Source organism: Lycium ferocissimum, chromosome 5, assembly GCF_029784015.1.
Source record: "Lycium ferocissimum isolate CSIRO_LF1 chromosome 5, AGI_CSIRO_Lferr_CH_V1, whole genome shotgun sequence".
Taxonomy (NCBI): domain Eukaryota; kingdom Viridiplantae; phylum Streptophyta; class Magnoliopsida; order Solanales; family Solanaceae; genus Lycium; species Lycium ferocissimum.
In genome coordinates, this window is record NC_081346.1 from 72514986 (window position 1) to 72540721 (window position 25736).

General features: G+C 32.4%; 1 protein-coding gene and 1 pseudogene across 1 annotated transcript; both read right to left on the minus strand.

The window, feature by feature from the left end:
- Positions 1–1292: 1292 nt before the first annotated feature.
- Positions 1293–2988, minus strand: LOC132058009 (uncharacterized; annotated as a pseudogene).
- Positions 2989–5462: 2474 nt separating this feature from the next.
- LOC132058540 (uncharacterized) lies at positions 5463–7060 on the minus strand. Its single transcript, XM_059451007.1, has one exon. The coding sequence runs from the start codon at positions 7029–7031 to the stop codon at positions 5463–5465; it is 1569 nt and encodes a 522-aa protein (XP_059306990.1). The 5' UTR covers positions 7032–7060.
- Positions 7061–25736: the final 18676 nt, after the last annotated feature.

Sequence of the window (25736 nt, forward strand, 5' to 3'; positions counted from 1 at the left end):
AAGTGGTCCTTCATTTTTGTCCTTCAATATTTCTGGAGCGGGATAATTTAAATTTTGCAAGGCATAATTTACGTTTAACTTCGATATATATATATATATATATATCATAACATACACCCAAATTTTGCCGGAAAAGCAAACCTTTCAATACTCAGCATAATTGAAAAATGGCATGACTTTAAATTTCGCACTGCGTAGTTTACGTTTAACTTCGGCATATGTATCATAACATCCCCACAAATTTTGTCGGACAAGGCAAAAATTTTAACACTCAACATAATATGAAAAATATTACAAGACTTATGCCACATAACTTAATTCGCACAAAATTTATGTCGAGCGAGGCAAAAGGTTAGTTCCTGAAGATAAAAATCTTACAGAAATGATGCCTTGCGAAGCATGTCTGGATATTTCCATTAAATAAGTAGTGGGGACAAAAATTAAAGACCACAATTATGAGGGCCGAAAATTAAAGACCAGTGCGTTTGAAGGACAATCCGCGCAAAGAAATGACTCCAAAGCGCCAACTCTATCAAGATTGATGGACTTTAGTTCTAGAAAAAAGCCCATAGTTTAATACGATAAAGTCATTGTTTGGGCCTTCTGAAATGGGTCATTGGCACTCATGCTCCTATTTTGGGCTGGTCTTTAATCTTTGACCCTCCTGACATACAACATTTTCGCAGGTTATTAATTTATATTTTTACGTCATAATATCTCCCAAGTTATATTCCAAGTCCTTAAAGAACTTATGCCTCGGGCATAAGTTCGATTGCTAAGGGATAAAACTAAAAACCAACTCATTTGAAGGCCAAAAAATAAAAACCGTCCCATTTGAAGGCCAACCGTGCAATTTCCTCTATTGAAATTGCGAACGGGTCATTTGCACTTTTTCCCTATTTTATACTAATTAATTTTCTTAACTATCGTCTTGGTATTTTCTCAACAGTAAATGAAGATAGCTTATTGTCAAAACGCATCTTGTGAAATTTTTTCCTGCCCTGTGCTGAAAGTGAAGAAGCTTTCTTCTTCTTTCACTCGAGCATGCCCATTCATGTCAATGTCCAATGTAATATGCCCATAGTGAGTTCGACTATACATACTATCATCGACTTAAACTCAACATGTATAGTTCAATAACTTCTTAAACAATATACATTTATATGTTAAAATGACAAGTGACTTATTACAAAATAATAATGGCCGAACTGGTACTCTGCACTTACTGATTTAAAATCTTGAGCTGGCCTTTGCGCGATGACACTACACCATGGTCTTCAATCATTTTCCCTTCAAGTAGTAATGGCGCTTGGTACTACTTGACTCTCTTCTTTAAATTTCTTGTATATATCACTTGCATAAAATTTTCTTGTTCTCAACACCAAAATCAACGAAACAATGGCTCCTGCAAATGTAGCTTTTGTAATTATTAAAAAGGCACATTTATAACACACAACTCCTATACAATTCAAGTCAACTCCATCTTTTCTTGTGAATATTCCCTTAGTTGCTAATTGTTTCAATGCTTCTTTATCATATAAATGACCAGCCACTCTCACATTGAGTATATATCCACCTATAGGACTAGACACATAACCAAAATTGGACAATGTCGCATAGTACTTAAGTCCAAATAACTCCGAAATTATCGACAAAATCAATGGCCATTGAGCTCCAAGACAGAACCCCATGAGAACAGAGGACGCGTAGAGTGAATTCCGAACACCAAATGCAATAAGAAGATGGCCAATGCACGAAAGTAGGAATACGAAAGTAAGCATCAAGGGGCGTGGGAAATTGTACTTGTTTAACAAGATTTCCGAGGCAAATCCCGAGGCTACTCTTCCCAGGTAATTCCATATGCTTACTAATGACACGAATGTACTGATGCTTGAGTCAGGATAGCCTAAGGCCTTCCCGATTTGGCCTAAGTTATCGACCGATGTCAATGTCCCTCCAACCCCAAATGTTATAGCTAGAAATAGAATCAACATGTCAATGTTGAAGAGTGCTTGCAAGATTGTGTGATCTTCACCTCTCTTTGGTGAATTAAACGCACTTCTAAAGCACGAACTCCAATTTGTTGTCGATGAAGGAGGATTTTCCGTCTCAATCGACACTTTCAGTTGTGAAATACCATTAGGGACTAGTCCTTTTTTGCTCTTCCAAACGTTAAGTTCTTCTCTAATGACTAAAATCAATGGTGAGAAAGTCAGAACTAGAACAGCAACACCACTTAAAGCATATTCAGCCCTGTTAAAGGTGAACCTTTTTTGTATGATGATCATAATCAAGAGAAAGCCACCAAGTCCAAGTGAAACAAAAAGGAAATTATAGAACATTTTGACATCATTTTCTTGTGTAATGACCTTCATAATCCGAATCGATGGGAGGAATATGCACGAGACAAGGACCGGGAGCCAAGCAATCAACAAGATCAGAGACTTACCCTTGTTGTCTCCATACATGGCAAGGTAAATTTGTGTTATGATCGCACCACCTAGGCCAACCGCACCCTTTAGTAGGCCTAACACGATGCCTCGACTAGCAGGGAAGTTCTTGACACAAGTGACTGTTGCTCCAAAGATTTGCAAATGACTGAGAATTTGCACCAATGAATATGTACAAACACATTTGCCAGACATGGGGTTTCGAAATTCGCCCCGTTACAGCCAGCCATATCATGAAGTAGCCAAAAAAATTAAACATTCCACCAATAGCCAAAACTGCCCAAGGGGGTACAATTTCCATAATTAGACCACCAATTATGGCTAAATTGCCACCCAAATCCTTGAAAAAGCTAATCAAGTTTAGTGTTGTTTGATCATAGCCTAGTGAGGATTTTATCTCCCCTGAATAAAGGCCAAATATAAACATTGCGCCAGACATTGATAGTATCTGTAAAGAAGAAAATGCCATGAACCATCTGCTACTAAGCAAATGGAGAATAAAATTTGCTATTTCTCTTTTCATCCCTGGCATTGACATTGCTTTAGCAAAGACTATTTCTGTGTGACAAATTATGAGGATTTTAGTTTGGTGTTTGGCCTAAACTAGAAACATATTTATAATGGATTTTAAATTGTTGGATTAATAGCATTTTTGCTCACTCGGTTGTTGGTTAATCTCAATGATATTTGACTAAGCATATTAAGCCTTTAATTTATTAAATTATGCACATTTGATCCCTTTGCTTGTATATATCCACAAATTTACCGTAATTGTCAGTTGTACAACAACTTAATTACTCATGTACTACGTTAAATTTGTTACTATTATCCCATATTTGATGATAACATAGTTCTACAATTAGGCAAATCTAACATATTTTTTTCCATTAAGAGACCTGAAATACACATTTTAATAAACTGGAGGTCAAATATGTTGAGTCATATATCACAAGGACTAAAAGCTAAATTTATCGATATTTAGGGATCAAAAATAGTGTTATCCCTATTTTTTAATACTAATGATTATTGATTTGGTGGAGCTGTTCAAGTAAAATAATACAAGTCATTTTTTATTTTATTTTCCCCAAGTCATTTTTTTACACCTATATTCTTTGTAGCAATTGGAGTTTGAGAATCTTTTGCCAACGGGCGGCAGCTATATAATTGTTTGTTGACTTCTTTGCGCAAACAAATTACTAAGACTTCTATTCTTAATTAACCAAAAAGGCATAATTTGAAATTTCAAATCATGATTTTAAAATTTTTAAATGTAAAACTTGACTAATAAGTTTATATTTTATAAAAAAAGACCCATAAATTTTTTAAATGTAATAATGTTGGTTCGTCTTCTCGGTCATCTGGTCGGAAAATGCATGCCAGCGTGAAGAGATTGTTCGTACTATGTGAGAGAATTATATTAAAGAGTAGTTATTATATTACTATTCATGTTAAATTTTCCTTTTTATTGAACTAAAGTTTGATCAATTGATGTTGTATTTCTTATAAAGGCCTTCTAGTAGCGTATTAATTTTGTTATGAACTATGACTTGCTCATTTGGTAAGATTGTATAAGAATTGAGAAAGTTTTGATGGTTTTCACAACTTGTGGGGTGTTTATGTCTATAAGAAAAAATACAATTTAAGAAATCCAAATTGCATGTTCAAACATGATTTCATCTGGTGATTTCATCTCATGATTTCAAATCATGTCCAAACGGCTCCTAAGTTTTAATTTTTTTCATTTATTCTTTTATAATTTTTTTAAGTACCTAATACAACTATTTATGTATGTATATACTCACATATACATATAACATATCAAAATTTGTTCGGTTTCTCATAAGTCTATTTGGGTTACGTATCAACCCAACTTTTAGATGACACAAATGAGTTTAGCTGAAATGGGCTAAAATGAATGAATGACCCGCCCAAACTTGAACATCGGATCATATCTTTATGGGCTAATTTACCACCCCTAGTTATAGCTTCAAATATCATACTATGTAGTATTTGTTAGTAGGAATATTTGTTATTGGACCATAAAAAGAACAGCGCAATATTTTTCATAATTTGATATTTAAAAATCTTTTTTCATAATTTAATCTTACACTACAAAATACTTCTTAGTAAGATTGGTCAAACACAAATTATATTTATCAATTACTAAAGGACTACTTTTCAAATGAATTAGCCATGCACAATTTTTCTTTCTAAAAGAAAATATTTTGTAAAATAAGTAGTTTTTAGAATTTGGGCAAACAACTCTTAATCGGGATGATTTGTTCTTTGAAAGTAATTTCTAAACTATCGTCTTGGTATTTTTTCGACAGTAAACAAGGATAATTAATTTAATTTGGGGGGTGAAAGGCATAATTTATCAAAGTAAAGCTTTGAAAATTAAACAAAATTTAACTGTCTTCTGTACACCTAACGCCACACTGAGTAAGTGAAGAAGAACGTAAAGTAATCAATTCTACGAAAGGTCACTCCAAATCTTATTCCCAAAATGTTTATACTGGTTTATTTTTCTTACATTTAAAAGGATTTTAATTTTGTCTTGCTTCCTAAAAATTCAGAGAATTTTATTTTTTAGAGTGGGGGATCGGTATATGTTGTTCAGATGCTTGTTGTCAAAGCACATCTTGTGAAGTGTTTTCTTGTCCCCGGGCTGATAGTGAAGAAACGTTCTTCTTCTTTCAGTCGAGCATGTCCGTTCACGCCAATGTCACATGTAGTATGCCCATAGTGAGTTCAACTATACATACTATCATCGACTTCAACTCAATATGTATGGTTCAATAACTTTTTAAACAATATACATACATATACTAAAATGACAGCATTTATTACAATATAATAATCGCCGAATTGGTACTCTGCACTTACTGATTTAAAATCTTGGACCGGCCTTTGCACGACGACACTACACCATGTGGTGTTCAATCATTATCCCTTCAAGTAGTAATGGTGCTTGGTACTACTTCACTATCTTCTTTAAATTTCTTGTATATATCACTTGCATAAAATTTTCTTGTTCTCAACACCAAAATCAATGAAACAATGGCTCCTGCAAATGTAGCACAACGTAATTATTAAAAAGGCCTGTTTATAACACACAACTCCTATACAATTCAAGTCAACTCCATCTTTTCTTGTGAATATTCCCTTAGTTGCTAATTGTTTCAATGCTTCTTTATCATATAAATGACCAGCCACTCTCACATTGAGTATATATCCACCTATAGGAGTAGACACATAACCAAAATTGGACAATGTCGCGTAGTACTTTAGTCCAAATAACTCCGAAATTATCGACAAAATCAATGGCCATTGAGCTCCAAGACAGAACCCCATGAGAACAGAGGACACGTAGAGTGAATTCCGAACACCAAATGCAATGAGAAGATGGCCAATGCACGAAAGTAGGAGTACGAAAGTGAGCATCAAGGGGCGTGGGAAATTGTACGTGTTTAACAAGATTTCCGAGGAAAATCCCGAGGCTACTCTTCCCAGGTAATTCCATATGCTTACTAATGACACGAATGTACTGATGCTTGAGTCAGGGTAGCCTAAGGCCTTCCCGATTTGGCCTAAGTTATCGACCGATGTCAATGTCCCTCCAACCCCAAATGTTATAGCTAGAAATAGAATCAACATGTCAATGTTGAAGAGTGCTTGCAAGATTGTGTGATCTTCACCTCTCTTTGGGGAATTAAACACGCTTTTGAAGCACGAACTCCAATTTGTTGTCGATGAAGGAGAATTTTGCGTCTCAATCGACACTTTCAATTGTGAAATATCATTAGGGACTAGTCCTTTTTTGCTCTTCCAAATGTTAAGTTCTTCTCTAATGACTAAAATCAGTGGTGAGAAAGTCAGAACTAGAACAACGGCACCACTTAAAGCATATTCAGCCTTGTTAAAGGTGAATTTTTTCTGGATGATGATCATAATCAAGAGAAAGCCAGCAAGTCCAAGTGAAACAAAAAGGAAATTATAGAACATTTTGACATCATTTTCTTGTGTAATGGCCTTCATAATCCGAATCGATGGGAGGAATATGCATGAGACAAGGACGGGGAGCCAAGCAACCAGTAAAATCAAAGACTCGCCCTTGTTGTCTCCATAAATGGCGAGGTAAAATTGTGTCATGATCGCACCACTTAGGCCAACAGCACCCTTTAGAAGGCCTAACACGATGCCTCGACTAGCAGGGAAGTTCTTGACACAAGTGACAATTGCTCCAGTATTTGCAAATGACTGAGAAAGTGAACCAATGAATATGTACAAACACATTTGCCAGACATGTGGTTTCGAAATTCGCCCCATTACAGCCAGCCATATCATGAAATAGCCAAAAAAATTCAAGACTGCACCAATGGCCAAAACTGCCCAAGGGGGCACAATTTCCATAATTAGACCAGTAATTATGGCTAAATTGCTACCCAAATCCTTGAAAAAGCTAATCAAGTTTACTGTTGTTTGATCATAGCCTAATGAGGACTTTATGTTCCCTGAATAAAGGCCAAATATGAAAGTTGCACCAGACATTGATAGTATCTTTAAAGAAGAAAATGCCATGAACCATCTGCTAGTGAGCAAATGGAGAATAAAATTTGCTATTTCTCTTTTCATCCCTGGCATTGACATTGCTTTAGCAAAGGCTGCTTTTGTGTGACAAATTATGTGGATTTTAGTTTGGAGTTTGGCCTAAACTAGAAACATATTTATAAGGGATTTTAAATTTTTGGATTAATAGCATTTTTGCTCACTCGGTTGTTGGTTAGTCTGGATGATATTTGACTAAGCATATTAAGCCTTCAATTTATTGAATTGTGCACATTTGATCCCTTTGCTTGTATGTTGTATATATCCACAAATTTACCGTAATTGTCAGTTGTACAACAACTTAATTACTCATATGCTACGTTAAATTTGTTACTATTATCCCAGATTTGATGATAACATAGTTCTACAAATAGGCAAATCTAACATATTTTTTTGCATTAAGGGACCAGAAATACACATTTTAATAACTAAAGGTCAAATATGTTGAGTCATATATCACAAGGACTAAAAGCTAAATTTATTGATATTTAGGGATCAAAATAGTATTATCCCTAGTTTTTAATACTAATGATTATTGGTTTGGAGGAGCTGTTCAAGTAAAATAATACAAGTCGTTTTTTATTTTATTTTTCCCCAAGTCATTTTTAACACTTATATTCTTTGTAGCAATTGGACGTTTGAGAATCTTTTGCCAACGGGCGGCAGCTATATAATTGTTTGTTGACTTCTTTGCGCAAACAAATTACTAAAACTTTTATTCTTAATCAGAGGTCTTTAGTCGAACTCTGAAAATACGAAAGACTCTAATTAAAAACAGTCAATAGTAAACGAAAGATTATCAGGATTCACACTAGTGATACTGCAGTTTAAAATTGTCACCTCTTAGCTACTTAAGTAGTAGTCCCTTACACTCTATGTCAATTAAGATAAAATAATTACCCGTTTTAGCCCATATTTATTTTTTTACCCGAGCTAGCCCCCCCTATATATCAAACTGCCAAATGCGCCTATCTTAGCGAAATGGTCACATGTAATAATTTCTCTTGTTGTGATGTTTTTCTAATCCATTACTCTATAATGATGTGGAATGATTTGTAATATGTGGTTTCTGTGTCCAATTTTCATAATGGCCAACGAGCTTTAAGATGCTAATTTGTACTGTAAGTGAAGTTTTCCTTCCAACTTTGCATCTTTATATGATATGGATTTTCTAATCTATTCGTTGCTCATATGTGGTTGCACATTAATTAATACAGGTAATGTATTTCTCTTTGGCGTTGCTTCTTTATTTTTTTAGTTTTCTCTTTTATTTTTATTATACTTTTATACGTTGTAGAAGTGCATATAAACACCTCTTATATATTATGTATAAACCACGTATAAACACCTCTTATATATTATGTATAAACCCCTCTATGTATAAACACCTCTTGTAAAAGTCAGTATAATATTGTATATTAGTGTAAAAGTGTGTATAAACACCTCTTATACATTATTATACACTTTTATATAAGGTTGATAAATTGTTTACAGTAAGTTTATAAAGTTGTATATTGTTGTATGATGTTGTATACCGTGAAAAACTGGCTATGCGAATGTAAATTAAAAGTATGACTACGTGAATGTAATTTTTTATGCTGGATTGTACATTATTGAAATTTTTCCATTATTAAATCTATTTGTGATAATGAAAGACTAACTACTACTACAACTACTAGAGGAAATAATCAGTTCTATTGACAAAATAGTTCTTTTATTTCCTCACATGGATAGAAATATGCTTACGACATCTTATTCTCGCCAGATGTTTTTAATTTCAATCATCTGAAAAACTCTTAATAACTTTAGAAGCTAAATGACTTCTTTTAATTCTACTAAATGTCAACCTTATGTCTGGGTGCATCTTATTCTCTCCAGACCCCACTTGTGGATTACACGGGTAAATATCTCAAAAGATCATTGAACTTTGAGAAACTATGTAGTAAAGTCATTAAACTTTGCTACATATCAATAAAATCACTCAACTTTGGCCTATTATCTCATAAAATCACTCAATTACATATGTCATTAAAAAAATCTGACATGGCAATATTAATTAATTTTTTGTGCCATGTAGACGTGGACCCCATAATAAAATAAAATAAATCTATATCTTTATACCCACAGCCACTCACCAACCCGTCATCCAAATCCACAATAAAATAAAATAAATCCATATCTTTAGATGGGCGAATTCATAATTTAAACATCGTAAATTATAAAATGAGAAAGTGAATTTTGAAATATATAAATATGTATTTATTAAACTTGTTTTTTCACAAACATATAAATCAATGTTCAAAGCATTGAATTTTTATCGAATCTGCAAGTCCTTGATTAAATCCGACTGTGTCTATGAGTCAACATTTGTTTTAATCAGTGGGGCTAATAACTCTTTGTTTTAGATGAAAAAACAACTTACTTTGATAAAATACATTGCATGTATTCCCAATACTTAAAAGCCATATCGTCACTATTTTGCATCCTCTCCTCTTGGTTTTTGGCGGACTAGCTATGTGCAATTTTAAGTTGTTCTTTTTTTTTCTTTTTTTTTTTCTCTTTTCATGTTTATTGATCTCACTATTAACGAATTTTATTGGTGTTAAAATTAATGTAGATTAATTATGAAGCTCTCACCATCAAGACCTATATACATATTTGTTCAATTTTGTACCGACATTATGTCTTAGTTACACAGATGATTTGTTGTACCATAAGATAGATTATTGTCGTGCCCTTACAAACTTCAAGCACTAAAATAGTTTAAAATTGTTTTAATTCAATGAATCAGCTGTGATTAGTGCTCTTCTTTTTTGTTTCAAAATTGTTATGTGTTGCTTAAATAATTTAGCATTTGAGTCGATGCTTTCACATGGAACTTATGAAACGCACAAGAAGTTCTCCTTTTTCATAATCTTTTTTTACACCATGCTGCACTTAATTAGACACTTATCAAAACAAATAAAGTATTTTTTATTTGTGTGTGTGAGAGAGAGATCAAAGTGATGTTTTTCACTTATACTTCTCACAATATAAACTAAGTGAACTTTTTAACATTCTTAATTATCTTATGTGAAAAATTTACAGTTTATGGTACTTTTCTTTACAGTTTTTCGCATAAATAAATCTTAATTTCAATATTTTATAATATTCATTGTCTATTATTGTGGAAAAATGGGTTTTGGATGAGGGGTTGGTGAGTGGGTGTGGGTATAAAGATATGAATTTATTTTATTTTATTGTGAGGCCCATATCTACATGGCACAAAATAATTAATTAATATTGCCATGTCAGATTTTTTTTAATGACATATGTAGTTGAGTGATTTTATGAGATAATAGGCCAAAGTTGAGTGATTTTATTGATATGTAGCAAAGTTCAATGATTTTACTACATAATTTCTCAAAGTTCAATGACCTTTTGAGATATTTACTAAGTATGTTGTTGTTGTCAACCTTCCAACTTAGCAAAGGAAATCATGATCAATTTAATGAGATGACTGAGTTATGGCATAATAGTGGAGTTGTTTCATTAATTTGTGACTTATAAGTTATGGATTTAAGCCGTGAAAATAACATCATTTTGTGTTCGGGTAAGCTTTTTACTCCTTGTTCAAGGACAAAACTCTCATGTGCACCAATTCTATCAAGACTATTAGTAGGGGTGTCAATGATTTTCAAAAAACCGACCGAACCGGTTTAGAGGTTTTTTTAATAAAACTGACGGTTTTTATATAAATTTATAACCGTACCTAATAATTAGGTTGGTTTTTAATTTTAGAAAAATGAACTGAAAAAAAATATCGAACGGTACCGAATACGTTTATATGTGTAAAATATATTCTATATATTAAATTTAAATATAATAAAATATTAAAAATTTCGCCTTGAGTTCGGGATGATGAAAACGACTACAAGCCAGCAACATAATTAACACCTAAAGTTCCTACGTTGAAACCTATTATACTACTCCTATTGAAGTTAAATTAGTTCTGTCATCTTGAGTTGTAACTAGCTTGTAAGTTACAAGGTATTCCAACGATCTTGGATAGAAAGCTACAAAGTATTAGATATCTTTCTTATCATATGAATTTAAATTTATCTTATTGGATATTTAATCTTAGTGCCCGTTTGGTTTGGCTTATAAGTTGCTTATAAGCTGTTTTCAGCTTTTTTGAGTGTTTGGCTGGCCAGCTTAAAGCTATTTTGTTCATAAAATAAGCCCAAAAAAATAATTTGGCCCGTTTGACTTAGCTTATCTAAAGCAGCTTATAAGCTGCTTATTCTAAGCCCATCCAAACAGGCTCTTAGTAGACTCTGTTCTTGAGTCCCATCTTGATTGATTTTTTCCTCCTCGTGCGATCTTAATTATAATTTTTGTCTTTGCTTAACATTTCTTTACCCTATCGTAAAATAGTGGGATCAATCTTTATTCTTGTCTTCTTTCATGTTTTCTTGATTCATCACGCTTTAAGTAGTAAAAATGTCTAGAGAATTTTTGCCAAAGTCCTATAAAAGTATGCATGATATCGTGTCTTTAACTTTTACTAGTGACTATAACATGTTGTTCTTTTTCTTTAAAAAAAAAAAAATTAACCGAATCATACCGATACCGAAGAGAAACCAAGATGATGGGACGGTTTCGAAAAGTCTAATTTTGGTTCTATAAAATCAAATAACCGAAAAATTAGCATGGTATAAATTTTATAAAATAATCGCCCGAACCGTGCTATTAACACCCCTAACTATTGGACTAGTTCCCTAAAGGCCCATAGATACGACAAAATCACTCTTTGGGCCTTCTGAAATTGCGGACTTTATACCAATTGCACGGTTTGTCCTTCAAATGGACTGGTCTTTTATTTTTGCCTTCAAATGCCTGGTGCGACATAAGTTTTTTAGGCGCAGACATAACTTGTGATATTATGATGTGTAATTTATATCCCTTTAGGCATAAGTTTGATTTTAAAGGACAAAAATTAAAGATCAACTCATTTGAATGATAAAAATCAAAGACCAGCACAAAACCGGGGAAAAGTGCAAATGAGCTGGCCATTTTCTGGACTTGCAATTAAAAATAGTCCAAATTTTTGTACGGATTTCCCCTCAAGCCCACTGGTCTTTAATTTTTGCCTCTTATTTATGTGGTCGTTAATTTTTATCCCGGCTACATATATAATGGAAACATTCAGATATGTTTCGCTCGTCATAAGTTTTATAATATTTTTATCTTCGAAAATTGAACTTTTGCCTCGCTCGGCACAAGTTTTGTAGGAATTAAGTTATGCGGCATAACTTGTGTAGTATTTTTCATAGTATGTTGAGTGTTGAAAGTTTTGTCTTTTCCATCATAACTTGTGCGGATGTGATGATACATATGCCAAAGCTAAACTATGTTGAGTGAAACCTAAACTTGTGCCTTTTTTAAGATTACGTTGACTGTGAAAAATCTTTCAAAGATAACTTGGAGGATGTTATGATACATATGCACAAGCCAAATGCCCAAATATGCCTGCCGAAATCTAGTTATGTTGCGCCAAAAGTGCTGAAGGGCAAAACTAAAGACCCAAATTTGAGGGGCAAAAATTAAAGACCGCCCCGAAATAGGGGCATTTGTGCGAATAACCCAAAAGAGTCGCGTTTGCAAACTAGCTGAAATATGTAATATTCCAAATTCTATACATCTTTTAAATTGTGTTGAGGTCGTACAGATGAATGAGTAAAATATTGTAATTTTCTCTCTCGTTATTTAGTATATTTACCTGCCTTTTCATTTCTAATTGTCCACTTTATTTACATTCATGTTTTTCTCCTTGTCTCGTTGGATTGATTCATATATCAAAAACAAGTTCTTTTATGTCTTAAGTATGAATTTTATGGAGTAGTTAAGATTTATATAAAGGGATCAAAGGCTAGATTCTAATTAACTGAAGTTTAAACTTTGTTAGTCAAATATCACAAGAATAAAATCAAAATTTACCCGTAATTGAGGGACCAAAAGTTTTATTCCACTTGTCATTATATTAATTTGTTAGTTTTATTTATCTATTTAAATATTAAAGCGTCCTGGGCAGAGTTAAACGAAGAGTATTAATAATTTTTTATTGAAGTTCGGACGAACTCGGTAATTTGCTTAGATCTTGTATTTGCAATATTAAAAGTTCATTAATATATATAAATATTTAATCCCGAACCTAATAATTAAAACGATGTATGAATTCGATGACAATTTATAATTCATAAACTTTAGTTTTTAACTGCGTTATTAAATGTTGTTTATGAAAAATTTTGCTCTCTCCGTCCCAAAATAAATTTCATCTTAGCAAAAATCACGCCCATTAATAAATCAATAAATATAATGTGAAGTTTACTAAACTACCCCTATTATTAAATATTTTTTGAGAATTGAGCAAAATTAAAGAGGACTATTTCTCAAATGCTAAGGGCATAATTGAAAACACTTGTCAATTTTTGTCTTAAAATTCTATGATAACACTTATTTTGGGACAAATTTATTTTGTTAAGATAACACTTACAAATTTATACGCTGGTGATGATCGTGGTAACAAGTACTCGCAACAACATAGTTGGTTTTCATATACTAACAACATAGTTGGTTTTCATATACTCCTATATATATATATATATATATATTAGGAGCAGATTCTTATCTCAGTGAATATTGCAGAAACTATAGAGCTAGAGATACTGTAACAATGGCAAATAGCCTGTCATAATCCAAAAGCAAATCTTAAAGTCTCAGGGAGAAGAAGAAATGGTCAAAGGAGATGGACCCTACAAAATTACAACGTTCAAAAAAGGAGCTTCGAGCCTTGGATATTACTGGACAAAGCATGTTCAATAGTCTTCACATATGGATGCTGGGCTCAAAAAGTCTTCGTGTACTGCACCCCATACACAAAGGTTTTCTTTTTACTAGTATACATTATCCCAGATTTTTGGTCTTTAGCTCTACATTCGAGGATGTTGAAAAAAAAAAAAAAAAAAGACCTTCCCACATTAATGCTAGTAGTACATGGCAGGCGTGTAATTGAAACTTAAGTAAGTGTTTGGATATAATTTGATTGAGATTTGATAGAAATAATATTTAAAGTTGAATAAAAAAAAAAGATTTTTGAAAGTTAAGGTTGTATTTGAACATGAAAATACAGTTGAAAATTTGTGAACTACAATTTAACATTTTTTTGAAAAACTTCTAATCTTGTTTTTTGAACTTTAAATTCTATATGTCAAATTTAAGGCTGGAAACATCAAACATTGACAGCTATTTACATTTTCCTATAAATTTCATTGAGACACCTAAATATAGTTTGTTCCGATTGAACACCTGATTCGAGCCTATGAGACATTTTTGGCTCAAATTTTTGAAAAAGTTTTATGCGTATTTTCACGCGTCTATTACATAAATAAGTTAATCACATAAATTATGATATCTCCATTAATTATACACATCGCAATCGACATCAACTCAAACAAGCCTGAGGTGTTACATCTCAACCTAACCCAGCCCAATCCAAAATTTAAAGTTGAAATAATGAGCAATAAGCAATCATTTATTTGAAATTATTTTCAAATAGTATTACAAATACCCCAAGATTTGTGGTCTTAGCTCTACGTTCGAGGATGTTGAAAAAAACATAACTGCCATATGCATGCTATTTGGCAGGTGACTATTTGAAAAGAAGAAACATCAGCATTAGTGCTTGTTTCTTCTACTGTCTCGTAGAAAGTAAACCCTAACAGAAAACTGATATTGTAAGCGCCAAACATTGAATTTCATTTTTTCATTTTATTAAAAATACTTGTCATGATAGCTCCACGAGGCCACAACAGTCTACTTCCATCCTATACTTTCCCTCATACATACCTTTAGGGGTCGTTTGGTACGCCGTACGCGAAATAAATTATCTCGGAATTATTCCCGGGACTAATTCATCCCATCTAAGAGATGGGATAAAATAATCCTAAGGTTAGTGGATAAGGTGGATATCCCATCCTTAAAATGGTACAAAATTAATACCAAAATTAGTGTTGGGATATCCAGCTTATACCATGTACTAAATGACTCCTAAAAGTATTTGAAGTTGAGCATATATGTCTTTTGTTAATAGGTTTGCTCAGATATGTTCTTATCGTTCAATAGTTAGTTCAAATAAGTTTTTACCTTTCAATAGTTGATCCAAAATATGCTGTTAATTTAACTGGGGCCCCCAATTAATCTGATTTGCTTATTAATAAGTGAAAACATGCAAATATGACCTTAAAGTATGCGAAATTGAGCAGATATGCCCGTTGTAATTAGTAGTTTAACATTTTTCTTAACATGTAAAAATTTAACAAATATTTTCTACTCATGTTTATGTAACACCGAAAGTCAAGACTAATTTCTAAGTTAAAATGTAAATGGTTTAGCTTTAGTTAATATTGTTATTTTCTTACATATTGACAATATAAATAATATATCGATGTAACGTGTGTCCATATCTCAGAACACCCCGTACCTTTAACCTAAGCTTTGATCATGATCCTAGACTTAGAAAACCTGATAAAGAATATGGGAATTGAAAATTTCCTCTTCAGTTGTAAGATGGTGGTTTACGCCCATGAACGATGACCGTATTTCAAAGATATACGGCCGTATTTCAAGTCGTAAACTGGTACCAAAGATTTCTGAACATTCTGGAATTTGGCATTTGGATGTTACATTATTAAATACGGCCCTTATTTTAAAATACAGCCCGTATTTCAAAACGTATTTGAAATTTGGGAAAACTTCCTTGATGAAAGTTGTAGAGTTTTGAAATACCTTTCCAACGGTATATTATGGGGGTCAAACGGACATCGTGCAAAGAGTTATGGCCATTTTCTTGAAGAGACGCAAAGCAAGTCCATACGGAATAGGGACCGTATTTCAAAATACGGCCCGTCTTTCAAAATACACTAGTATTTTGCTGGACGTAAAATTCAATTTTCCGAGACAGATATATTCGTCCATATCAGTTCAAATCACTATTTTTCATTCCTTCAAGCCCTAGAACGACCTCCTACCCTCTCCCATCATCAAGAACACCAAGGTAAGCCTACTCTAATTATTCCAAGTCAATTCTAATACATATCCTAGTAATCTAAACAAGAAATCATCATTCCTAAACTAGGGTTTTCAAGAAAACCCATCTCAAGGTTCAAGATTCAAGATTTTGGAAATCTTCTTCAAAGTTCAAGTCTTTAATTCAAGTTTTGGAGCGACTAAGGTATGTAGAGTTATTGTCTACGTGTGGGAACATCATTGTCTCTTCCCTACGCCTCATTATCCATAAATTATGATTCTCTACCAAAACTAGGGTTTCTATACCATGCTCATGATAACCCTAGGTCCATGTCCATGATTATACCATGTATGAATTGTTATAATTCTATCATTGACTTCTTAATATTTCTTTATGATTATTGAGAATCCGTCCGTAATCCATGAAAACCCATATATCTCATTCCATGGATTCATGCATGCTAGTTTATGATATATTATGCTACTTTCAAGAAAATACTATACATGTTTTACAAGTTCACGCAAGTAAGCTATAATTCATGATATCCATATACAAGCAAGTTATATTCATGAAAACCATGGGCAACAAGTTCCACTTATTTTACATGTTCAAGTTTTTGGGAGTTGCTTTAATTACCGAGGAAGGCATCAGATAGCCTGAAACTACGTAGCCATCGTAGGATAAGGATCGCTCCACCCATGTCCTGGACGATCTCTCATAATGACTGCATCCTTTCATATTTTATTAAATCTCATGTTCCCTGGCAAGGACCGAGTGTTCGCCGGCGGGACGCAAGCACTAGACCATGGATCGGTTATAAGTTATTGCTCTCCCTACTTATGATATTTTTACCATGATATATATATATATATATATATATATATATATATATATATATATATATTCATGTTCACGACCGAGTTTCGCTTCCTATCATTATTATTTCATGTTCCATGTTATTTCATTCGGTTGCTTTACATACTCAAAGTACATTCAATGTGCTTTGACGTCCCCTTTTATTGCCCGAGGCTCGCATTTCACGATGCGCAAGTACGTATTTACGGTGGTGCCGCATCCGGCCGCAGGATTTGCTCGCGTATCGGCTCATTGGTGAGCCCCATCTCATTCGGGGTTTAGTCGATTATCTTTATTTTACTAGTCATGCATTTACAGCTATGCTGGGGGGCCTTGTCCCTGCAAGTACGTTTTCCAATCAAGATTCATGATTAGAGGTTTCATAGACTAGTCAGTTTAGTTATGTTAGACATGCAAGGTATTTAGCCATCTTTGGCTCAACTCGTGTTATTTCCGCATTTATGATTTAAACAAGTATTTCATTAAATTACTATGACATCTCATGTTTTATAAAAGCTCATCACGTTCATGCTATATTTCTACTCATGTATGCCTCATGATGATTCAGCAAGCCATGTGGTTCGCTCGGTCACATGCAGTATGGCACAGAGTGCCGTGTTTCGCCCAGGCCATGGTTCGGGGCGTGACAATATCTTCATGATGAAAGTTGTGATTTATAAATATAATTTTGTTCTTCAGTTTCCTGAGTTTCTTTTATAATAACTCTACATTACACTTGTGTCCAAAATTTAGGATGAGATATTTTGTAGCATGTTATTATAAAAATAAAAAATAGCGGAGCTTGCTTAAAAGTTTAATTATAGTGTCTAAATTAATAATTCTAGAATAACAGCAATCTTGAGTCAATTTTCTCAGTGGAAAACACACTGCTATAAAAAGCAGTGTGGTTGGACGGCGGGCTCAGCCAATTTTTTTTTTAATTTTATTTTTTAACTTCGTTAAATTTTTAGAAAATAGGATTTGATTGAGCATCATTCATGCGCATTTTAATGAAGGACATATATATGTTCCATTTCGCATACTTTAAAGGCATATTTGACCCTTTTCGCTTATTAATCGGCTAATTAGGTTAATTAGGTGCTTCAATTAAATTAAGTGCACATTGGACCAACTATTGAACGATAAAAGCATCTTTGAGCTAAATATTAACAAAAAAAACATAGCTGCTCAATTTCGAATACTTTAAAAACATATTTGATATTTTCCTTTTATATAATTTCAAAGCATTAAAAAAAATTGATATAGAACTGTACCTTGTGTTTAGTTTAACTATTGAAGAATGGTTCCAGAAAAGATGAAAACTTTTTGTAGTTGTTATATATTTTGTGTTTTCTTTTCTTTTCACTTCGATTAAGGTCGAATGATAACACAAACGGTCTCTGCAGGATTAAACTAATAAGATCTCTCTAAATTTTATTCAAGAAAAAGCGGACCCAAATTTCGTGCAAGATCAAAAAAAAAATGTTCACGATAGTAACTCACCGTAAAAGCAATACCAGCATAACGTAATGGGTTTCAACTCTCCGCTCTTTATTTTGGTTCATAACAAAACCTCAAAATGGTTTTGCCTACAACTCTTTTTCTAGGCCACGCTTTAAAATATGAAAATCATAAATCAAGATTTTACCAATATATTTACTTTGTAAAGTTTAATAATCTATCAAAATTTATAAGAAAAAGAATATTTTACTTAACAAACATCAAGTGATCTATACCAAAATGCTAAACCTACTACTTTTTTATACTAAAAAAATTAAAAGCTCTGAAATTTTTATTTTGACGAACAACAAATTGCAAACAATAACAACAAAAGAGAATATAAACTAAACTATACCATTAATAATCTTAACAAAAGAGAATATAAACTAAACTATACCATTAATAATCTTAATATAAGAGGCCACAAATAGGAATTTAAGAGCAGCAAATCTATCCATTTTTCTGAAAAAATATGAAAAATGCATGCGCAAAAGTGTTGAAATCCATTTTCGAGCTTTTAACCTTTCGGTTAAAAATGAACCCACATTAACCATTACGCATACTTCGCCTTTTGTCAAAAAGTGGGTTCAATTTTCGTTAATATACTGCATAAAATCTTCTTCGAAAACTAATTTCCACAAATAAGTAAGTATAAAAATCATTTTTTTATATATTTTGTGTGGGTTCAACTGATCCCACTTGCATCAAGGTAGGACCGCCCCTGCTAATAAGATCTCTCTAAATTTTATTCAAGAAAAAGTTAATTCAAAGAATTCAAGATCATAGAAAATGTGGGTCCAGTAATAGTTAAAGTTTGCTGAAAAGAAGCTTGGATACTTTATACTGTCTGATGGGAAAAGAATATACCTCTCCTCTCATGCTTGAAAATGGATTTGTAATTATTTATGCAAAGAAATGTTGTTACTTTTTTTTTTTTTCCTTTGTCAAAATGACTTTAGATGAAGCAATGATGCATATTGAAATATTGCAATAAATGAATTTAAATTATATTTACTATCTGCCTAAAGAATATCTAATTACACTATTATATATCACCTAAAAAATATGCACATGTAAGTCTTCTTAAAAATGTGAGATTTTTAATTTTAAAAATAAAAGAGATTATCTGCTAGACTGCTACTACATGTAAAGGTGAATTGATAGTACAAGAATTCCTTATGTAGCAGTGCATATAACTTAAGCCTGCTACTACATGTAAAAGTGAACTGATAGTACAAGAATTTCTTATATAGTTGTTCATGTAACTTAAACTCAAGTCTAAATTAAGTTTTATATGCACTATTAGTGTAAAAAATTTATAAACGGTCTCGTATACAAATGAAAGGACGCACCAACTAGGGGTGTCAATGGTACGGTTTGAGCGGTTATTTTATAAAATTTATACCGTACCAATTTTTCGGTTATTTCATTTTGTAGAGCCAAAATTAGACTTTTCGAAACCGTTCCATTATGTTTAGAATGGTTTCTTGGTACGGTTCGGTTAAGTTTCGATTTTTTTTTTTTTTTTTTTTTTTTTAAGAACATCATGTTATAGTCACTAGTAAAAGTTAAGACATAATATCATACATACTTCTATAAGACTTTGACAAAAACTCTCTAGATATTTTTACTGATTAAAAGGTGATGAATCAAGAAAATATAAAAGACGACAAGAATAGAGATTGATCCCACTATTTTACGCTAGTGTAAAATAATGTTAAGCAAAAACAAATATATTTTTAAATCGCACGAGAGGGGAAATTAATGAAGATGAGACTCAAGAACTGAGACTACTAAGATTGAGTATCGACTAAGAGAATTTAAAATCATACGAGGGGAAAAATATCTAATATTTTGTAGCTTTCTACCCAAAATCGTTAGAATACCTTGTAGCTTACTAGTCACTACTCGAGATGCTAGAACTAATTTAAGTTCAATAGGATTAATATAATAGGTTTCACTTACAGTTGGAACTTTTTTGTTAATTATGTTGCTTATTTATTTGTAGTCATTTTCATCATCCCAAACCCAAGGCAAAAATTTTAATATTTTATTATATGTAAATTTAATATATAAAATATATTTTACATATATATACTTATTCGGTTCGGTTCGATATTTTTTCGGTTTATATTTATAAAATTAAAAACCAACCTAATTATTCGGTTCGGTTATAAATTTATATAAAAACCGTCGGTTTTATTAAAAGAAATCGAAAAATTGATTCGGTACGGTACGGTTCGGCCGGTTAAGTCGGTTTTTTGAATTAGTAATTTGTACACATTAAGTGAATTTCTTTAGAAAAATATAATATTTGAACCAAAACTATTGGGTTCTACCGAACTTGCTAACACTCTAACTCCGCCTCAGGCTGAAAGTTCAATAGAACCCAACATTGTTCAATACAAAGTTTAACAATACTACAAAAGTACAATGAGTTTGCTGCTAAAAAAATTACAAAATTGAATTTATCAAATTTAAATTCTGGATCTGACTATGAATATTATAAGAAAAAAGAAAAGTAAGGGAGGTTAACATTAAAAAAATGTCAGGCGGGAAGCTCCAGTAATTTAAAAAATAATTACGGCTAGTGCTGGGGTGCAGGTCATAATTTCATAGCAATCAATTTGTTTCTTGGGACAGTAACGACCCTATAACTTTATTTAAAAGAAAAAAAAAGGAAAAGGTATGAAGCCAAAAATTAGGGCAGCTTTTAACCAAAGAGCTGAGCAAATTACGGTCCTAAAGACTGAAAAGAAGATTTAGGGCCCGTTTGGAAAGCCACTCAGGTAATTGTAATTGGATGTAATTACACAATTTGATCTATTTGTTTGATCAAAAATAATTACCAATGTACCTTTAGCGCGATTAGGTGGAATTGAGTGTAATTAACGGTACGGATGTAATTACACTCTCCAATTCTCAAGGAGGAGGCGAGAATGGGTGTAATTACAATGCTGTAATTACGGGTTATTTTTTAGTTTGTTTATTTTTTTACTTTAATTTCTTTTTATTTTAATTTCTATTATTTGAATTTTTTTGATTTTTAATATTTTTTTATTTCTATCATTTTAATTTCTTTTTTATTTTTACTTTTGAATTATTTTTATTTTTTAAAATGTATTTTTCTTTTTATATTATTTATTTTTCATTTTCTTTCTTCTCATTCCCAACCTTTACTTCTTGTGGTTTCATGTAATTGCTCGTATTTTTTTATTTTTTTATTTTATTCATTTAGCATAACCTTGTTATTATTCTAATATTTGAAACTACACCTCTTAATATTGGAAAGAATGAGTCATTAATAAACTTGACATGTAACGAGTGACGTTATTAAAGTAGAATTTCATTGTGAATTAGGTTATAGACTTATATTTTTCCTTTCTTTTGAATTATTTACTTAAGTTATGTTGAAACTTACTTATGTAATGTTGGAATTTGACATAAGAGTATTATGATGAACTTTTTCTTTTGGATTTTGAATTTAGGTTATATTTCCAATTTTAAGTTATTTGCTTTCACATTGCATGTTGTTTATTTTTCACTTACATTTGATAGATTTTTTGTGTCAAACATTTGAATAATGTTATGGCATTATATTTATTAATATTATTTTTTGTCAAACATCTAATCCATGATGTTCTCACAAAAAAAGTCTTCTTTTAAGTTTTATAATTAATTAAAATTAAATATTAATTTGAAAAATATATATCAATTATTTTTGTTACAATATTAGTTACAAATATATGATTATTAATTAATATATTTTCAAGAAACAATGAGCTATTAAATAGCGAATTTAATATCATTTATAAAGGCAATATTTTTTAATATTAATTTTAAAATTTTTATAATTAAATTTTATTTTTAAATTAAACTGATTGTGTAATTACACTGGTGCAATCAAACAACACGCTTATAATTACACTGTAATTACGTTATGACAAACAAACAGGTCGTTGTAATTACACTATTGTGTAATTACTAGGCTGTGTAGTTACTACCCTAGTAATTACACCAATTCCAATTACCAGGTGGCTTTCCAAACAGGCCCTTATTTGCAAAGTGTTCACTGCTCCAACAGGCCATAGTGGATTTTGAAAATGGTCTATAGCTAGATTGAGCTCAGGAAATTGCACTCAATGACCTTGAAAATAGACGGTTTTGAGTTTTTGACTCCCGCTTGTCTTATAAGAGAACCTTCAAATCAAAGTCAAAATTTATTAAACTTGAAGTTTTACCTATAAAGCTAGCGAGGTTAAAAGTTCAAGACCACTTACCTCCAAATTTCTGTAAATCACCGAATGAGTCCTGAGACAAGGAAATACTAGTACACACTGGCCATTTTTCTCAGAAATTACACCCAATGATCTTGGTAAAGGGTAATTTTGAATTTTTGTCCCCGCTTTCTTCATGGAAATCTTCAAGGTAAAAGGTAAAAAGTTTAAACCTGAAGTTTTCCCGGTGAGCAAGCAGAGTCAAAAATTCAAAACCACCTATTTCTAAGACTATTTCTGTGAGTCACCCACATTTTCCGGTAATATTTTTGAAAAATAATTATTATCATGAATTGTCGAATTCCACAAATAATATCATAAAATTTTACTCGTCGAATTTAAAATTTCATAATATTAATAATTGTTCAATTATAAAAGTTGAAAATGACTACTTCTGAATTTTACCCTTCTATGATAGTATGATATCCAGGAAGCTGTTGTACAAATGACATGTCTCCAACCCCAGAGAGGAAGAGACAAGTAAAATTATTATAATAAGAGAAAAGACATCATTTGACTCTTGAACTTGGCACGAAAACTCAGTTTAGCAACTAAACTTAACTTGCATTTATTTACCCCCCTTAACAACTTTTATCTCAATTATTTACCACCCTGAGAAAATAATACCACTCTCACAATGGGAGGTGTATTACACTCGCGCCACGTCATCGCCACATCGTTGCCACGTCGTTGCCACGTCATTGCCATGTCAAAAATTACTAACCCTTCATTTTTTGTTTTTCTTTTATTATTTTTTTCTTTCTTCTTCTTTCCTCCTTCTCTCTTTCTTCTTCTTTCTCCTCAACCCCTACCGCCGCCACACCCTCCGAAGATGGAAGGTATGTGCTACGGCGCTCCTCCGCCGCCCACCGCCTCCGCCGCACCGCCAACCAAAATAACCAATACTAAAAAATTACCAACCCTTCATTTTTTATTTTTCTCTTCCTTCTTCTTTCTCCTCATCCTACCATAAACACCCATAAGAACAACACCCACCACCACCACCATCAAAAGTGACCACTATTTGGCAAATCCAGTTTAAAAATGGGTCCCTCCAGATTAAACCAAAAACCTTATTTTTCACTGCAAGAATTTCAACTAATAACTTACTAAACAAAATCTCCAAAAGAAAATTCCAAATAAACCAGATCATGCTCTTCCAATCCTAATTAAGCAAAAAGTTGAAAAATACTAAAAAGGCTGAAGGAGATCGAAAGAAGCTCAGAAGTGGGTTTAGTGGAGAAGTGGGTTAAGGCGTCAAATTCCAGTTGAGACCGGTCCAAGAAATTGATTACACTTTTGCAAATTGCCCCAAAATTGCAAATTCCGTTCACTTCATCATCATCTCCATTGCAATATTCATCATCAAAATTCTCCATTTCTACCACACTATTGCCACCTCTTTCTTCATCCTTGAGAATAAAAATGCACAACCCAGATCGTCTTTTTCATAGAAGAGAACAAATGCGTAGATGGATCACTATATTTGAGTTAATAAACAACTGGATTTGAGGAATCTTGAAAAAAAAAAAAAAAAAAGAGGAAGAGATTGTGAAATTGTGCTATAATTAATTGTATGCGGAGGTTTGCAGGTTTGGGGAAAAGAAAGAACAGAAAGAAAGAGAATGGAAAAGAAAAGGACAAGGAAAAAAAATCAGAAAAGAAATTAAAAAAAAAAAAAAAAAACATCCCATTAAGAATTAAGTGTAATGAAGGGTGAAGAAGATGGTGGTGAGGGCGGGGTTGTGGGGTGAAGAAGAGGGGGCGGGGCGGGGTGGGGCTGTGGGGTGGGGTGGAGAGAAAAAATAATTAATTATTTTTAATTATATATTATTTTTATTTTATTTTTTAATTTTATATATATATATATATATATATATATATTAGCGGGCCCGCCTTTTTATATTTTTCACTCTCTTAATTTTTTTTTACTTTTTTTTTTTGCCACGTCAGCTCTCAGGGTGGTAAATAATTGGGATGAAAGTTGTTAAGGGGGGTAAATAAATACAAGAGTTAAGTTTAGTTCTTTTAAAACCGAATTTTCGCAAATTTTTTTTTTTAAATTTTTTGTTCGACTTTACAAATGACATGTTTTTCTCTTATAATAACAATAATAATGTTAAAGACATAGGTCAGTTATACATGGCCCTCAAATTAGGACTTGAGGGGTCCACTAAAAAGACTTTTTAGTTTCCCCAATATCCAAACCAGTTTTATTGACAATACAGTATGAAAAATTCATGTAAAGGAGGCTGAGAGTACAATTTTTCATCCTTTTATGTTCTACTCTTTTCATTGGATTGGGTTAAATACAGACGGATCCGGAATTTTTAAATTTAATTAATGGAAAAACTTATTAAGGTTTTTAGTATTAAGTCAGTATATTATGGATTGATATCTACTAGTTAATGTAATTTTAATGAATTTTTACTCAGATTTATGCTTCGCGTAGAAAGTACTGTGTTCAGATGAATGACGATACTATAATGACGGATCCACCCCTAATTGATGGTTGTGGTAAGGGCAGAGGTGAAGCCAAGATTTAATGTTTATGGGTTCTGGATTCTAATCCCTTGAAGTTAGTGGGTTTTAAATCAATAATTTGTGCATATTCGACGAATTTTTAAGACAAATAAAGAGTTTGAACCAAAGCTACTGGGTCCGCTGAACCCGGAACCGACACTCTAGCTCCGAGGTGAGGTTGTTCTTGGGATGTTGGGTTGTGAATGACGTTCCACATTGAAAGTTGATAGGAATAAATAAACAACAAATAAAGTCTAGTGATACTCTTAATCATGTGAGGTCTTTTAGAGAAATCGTGTGTGCGTAATCCAAAATTGACAAATATTGTACCATGTTAAAAGTATTTTTGAGTTATATTAACCCAACAATTGACATTCGAGTCGATGATTCAAAAGAAACGAGTATAGAAATGGCCAAGTAATGGACTTGATCCATATCAGACAATATCTTTCGTAA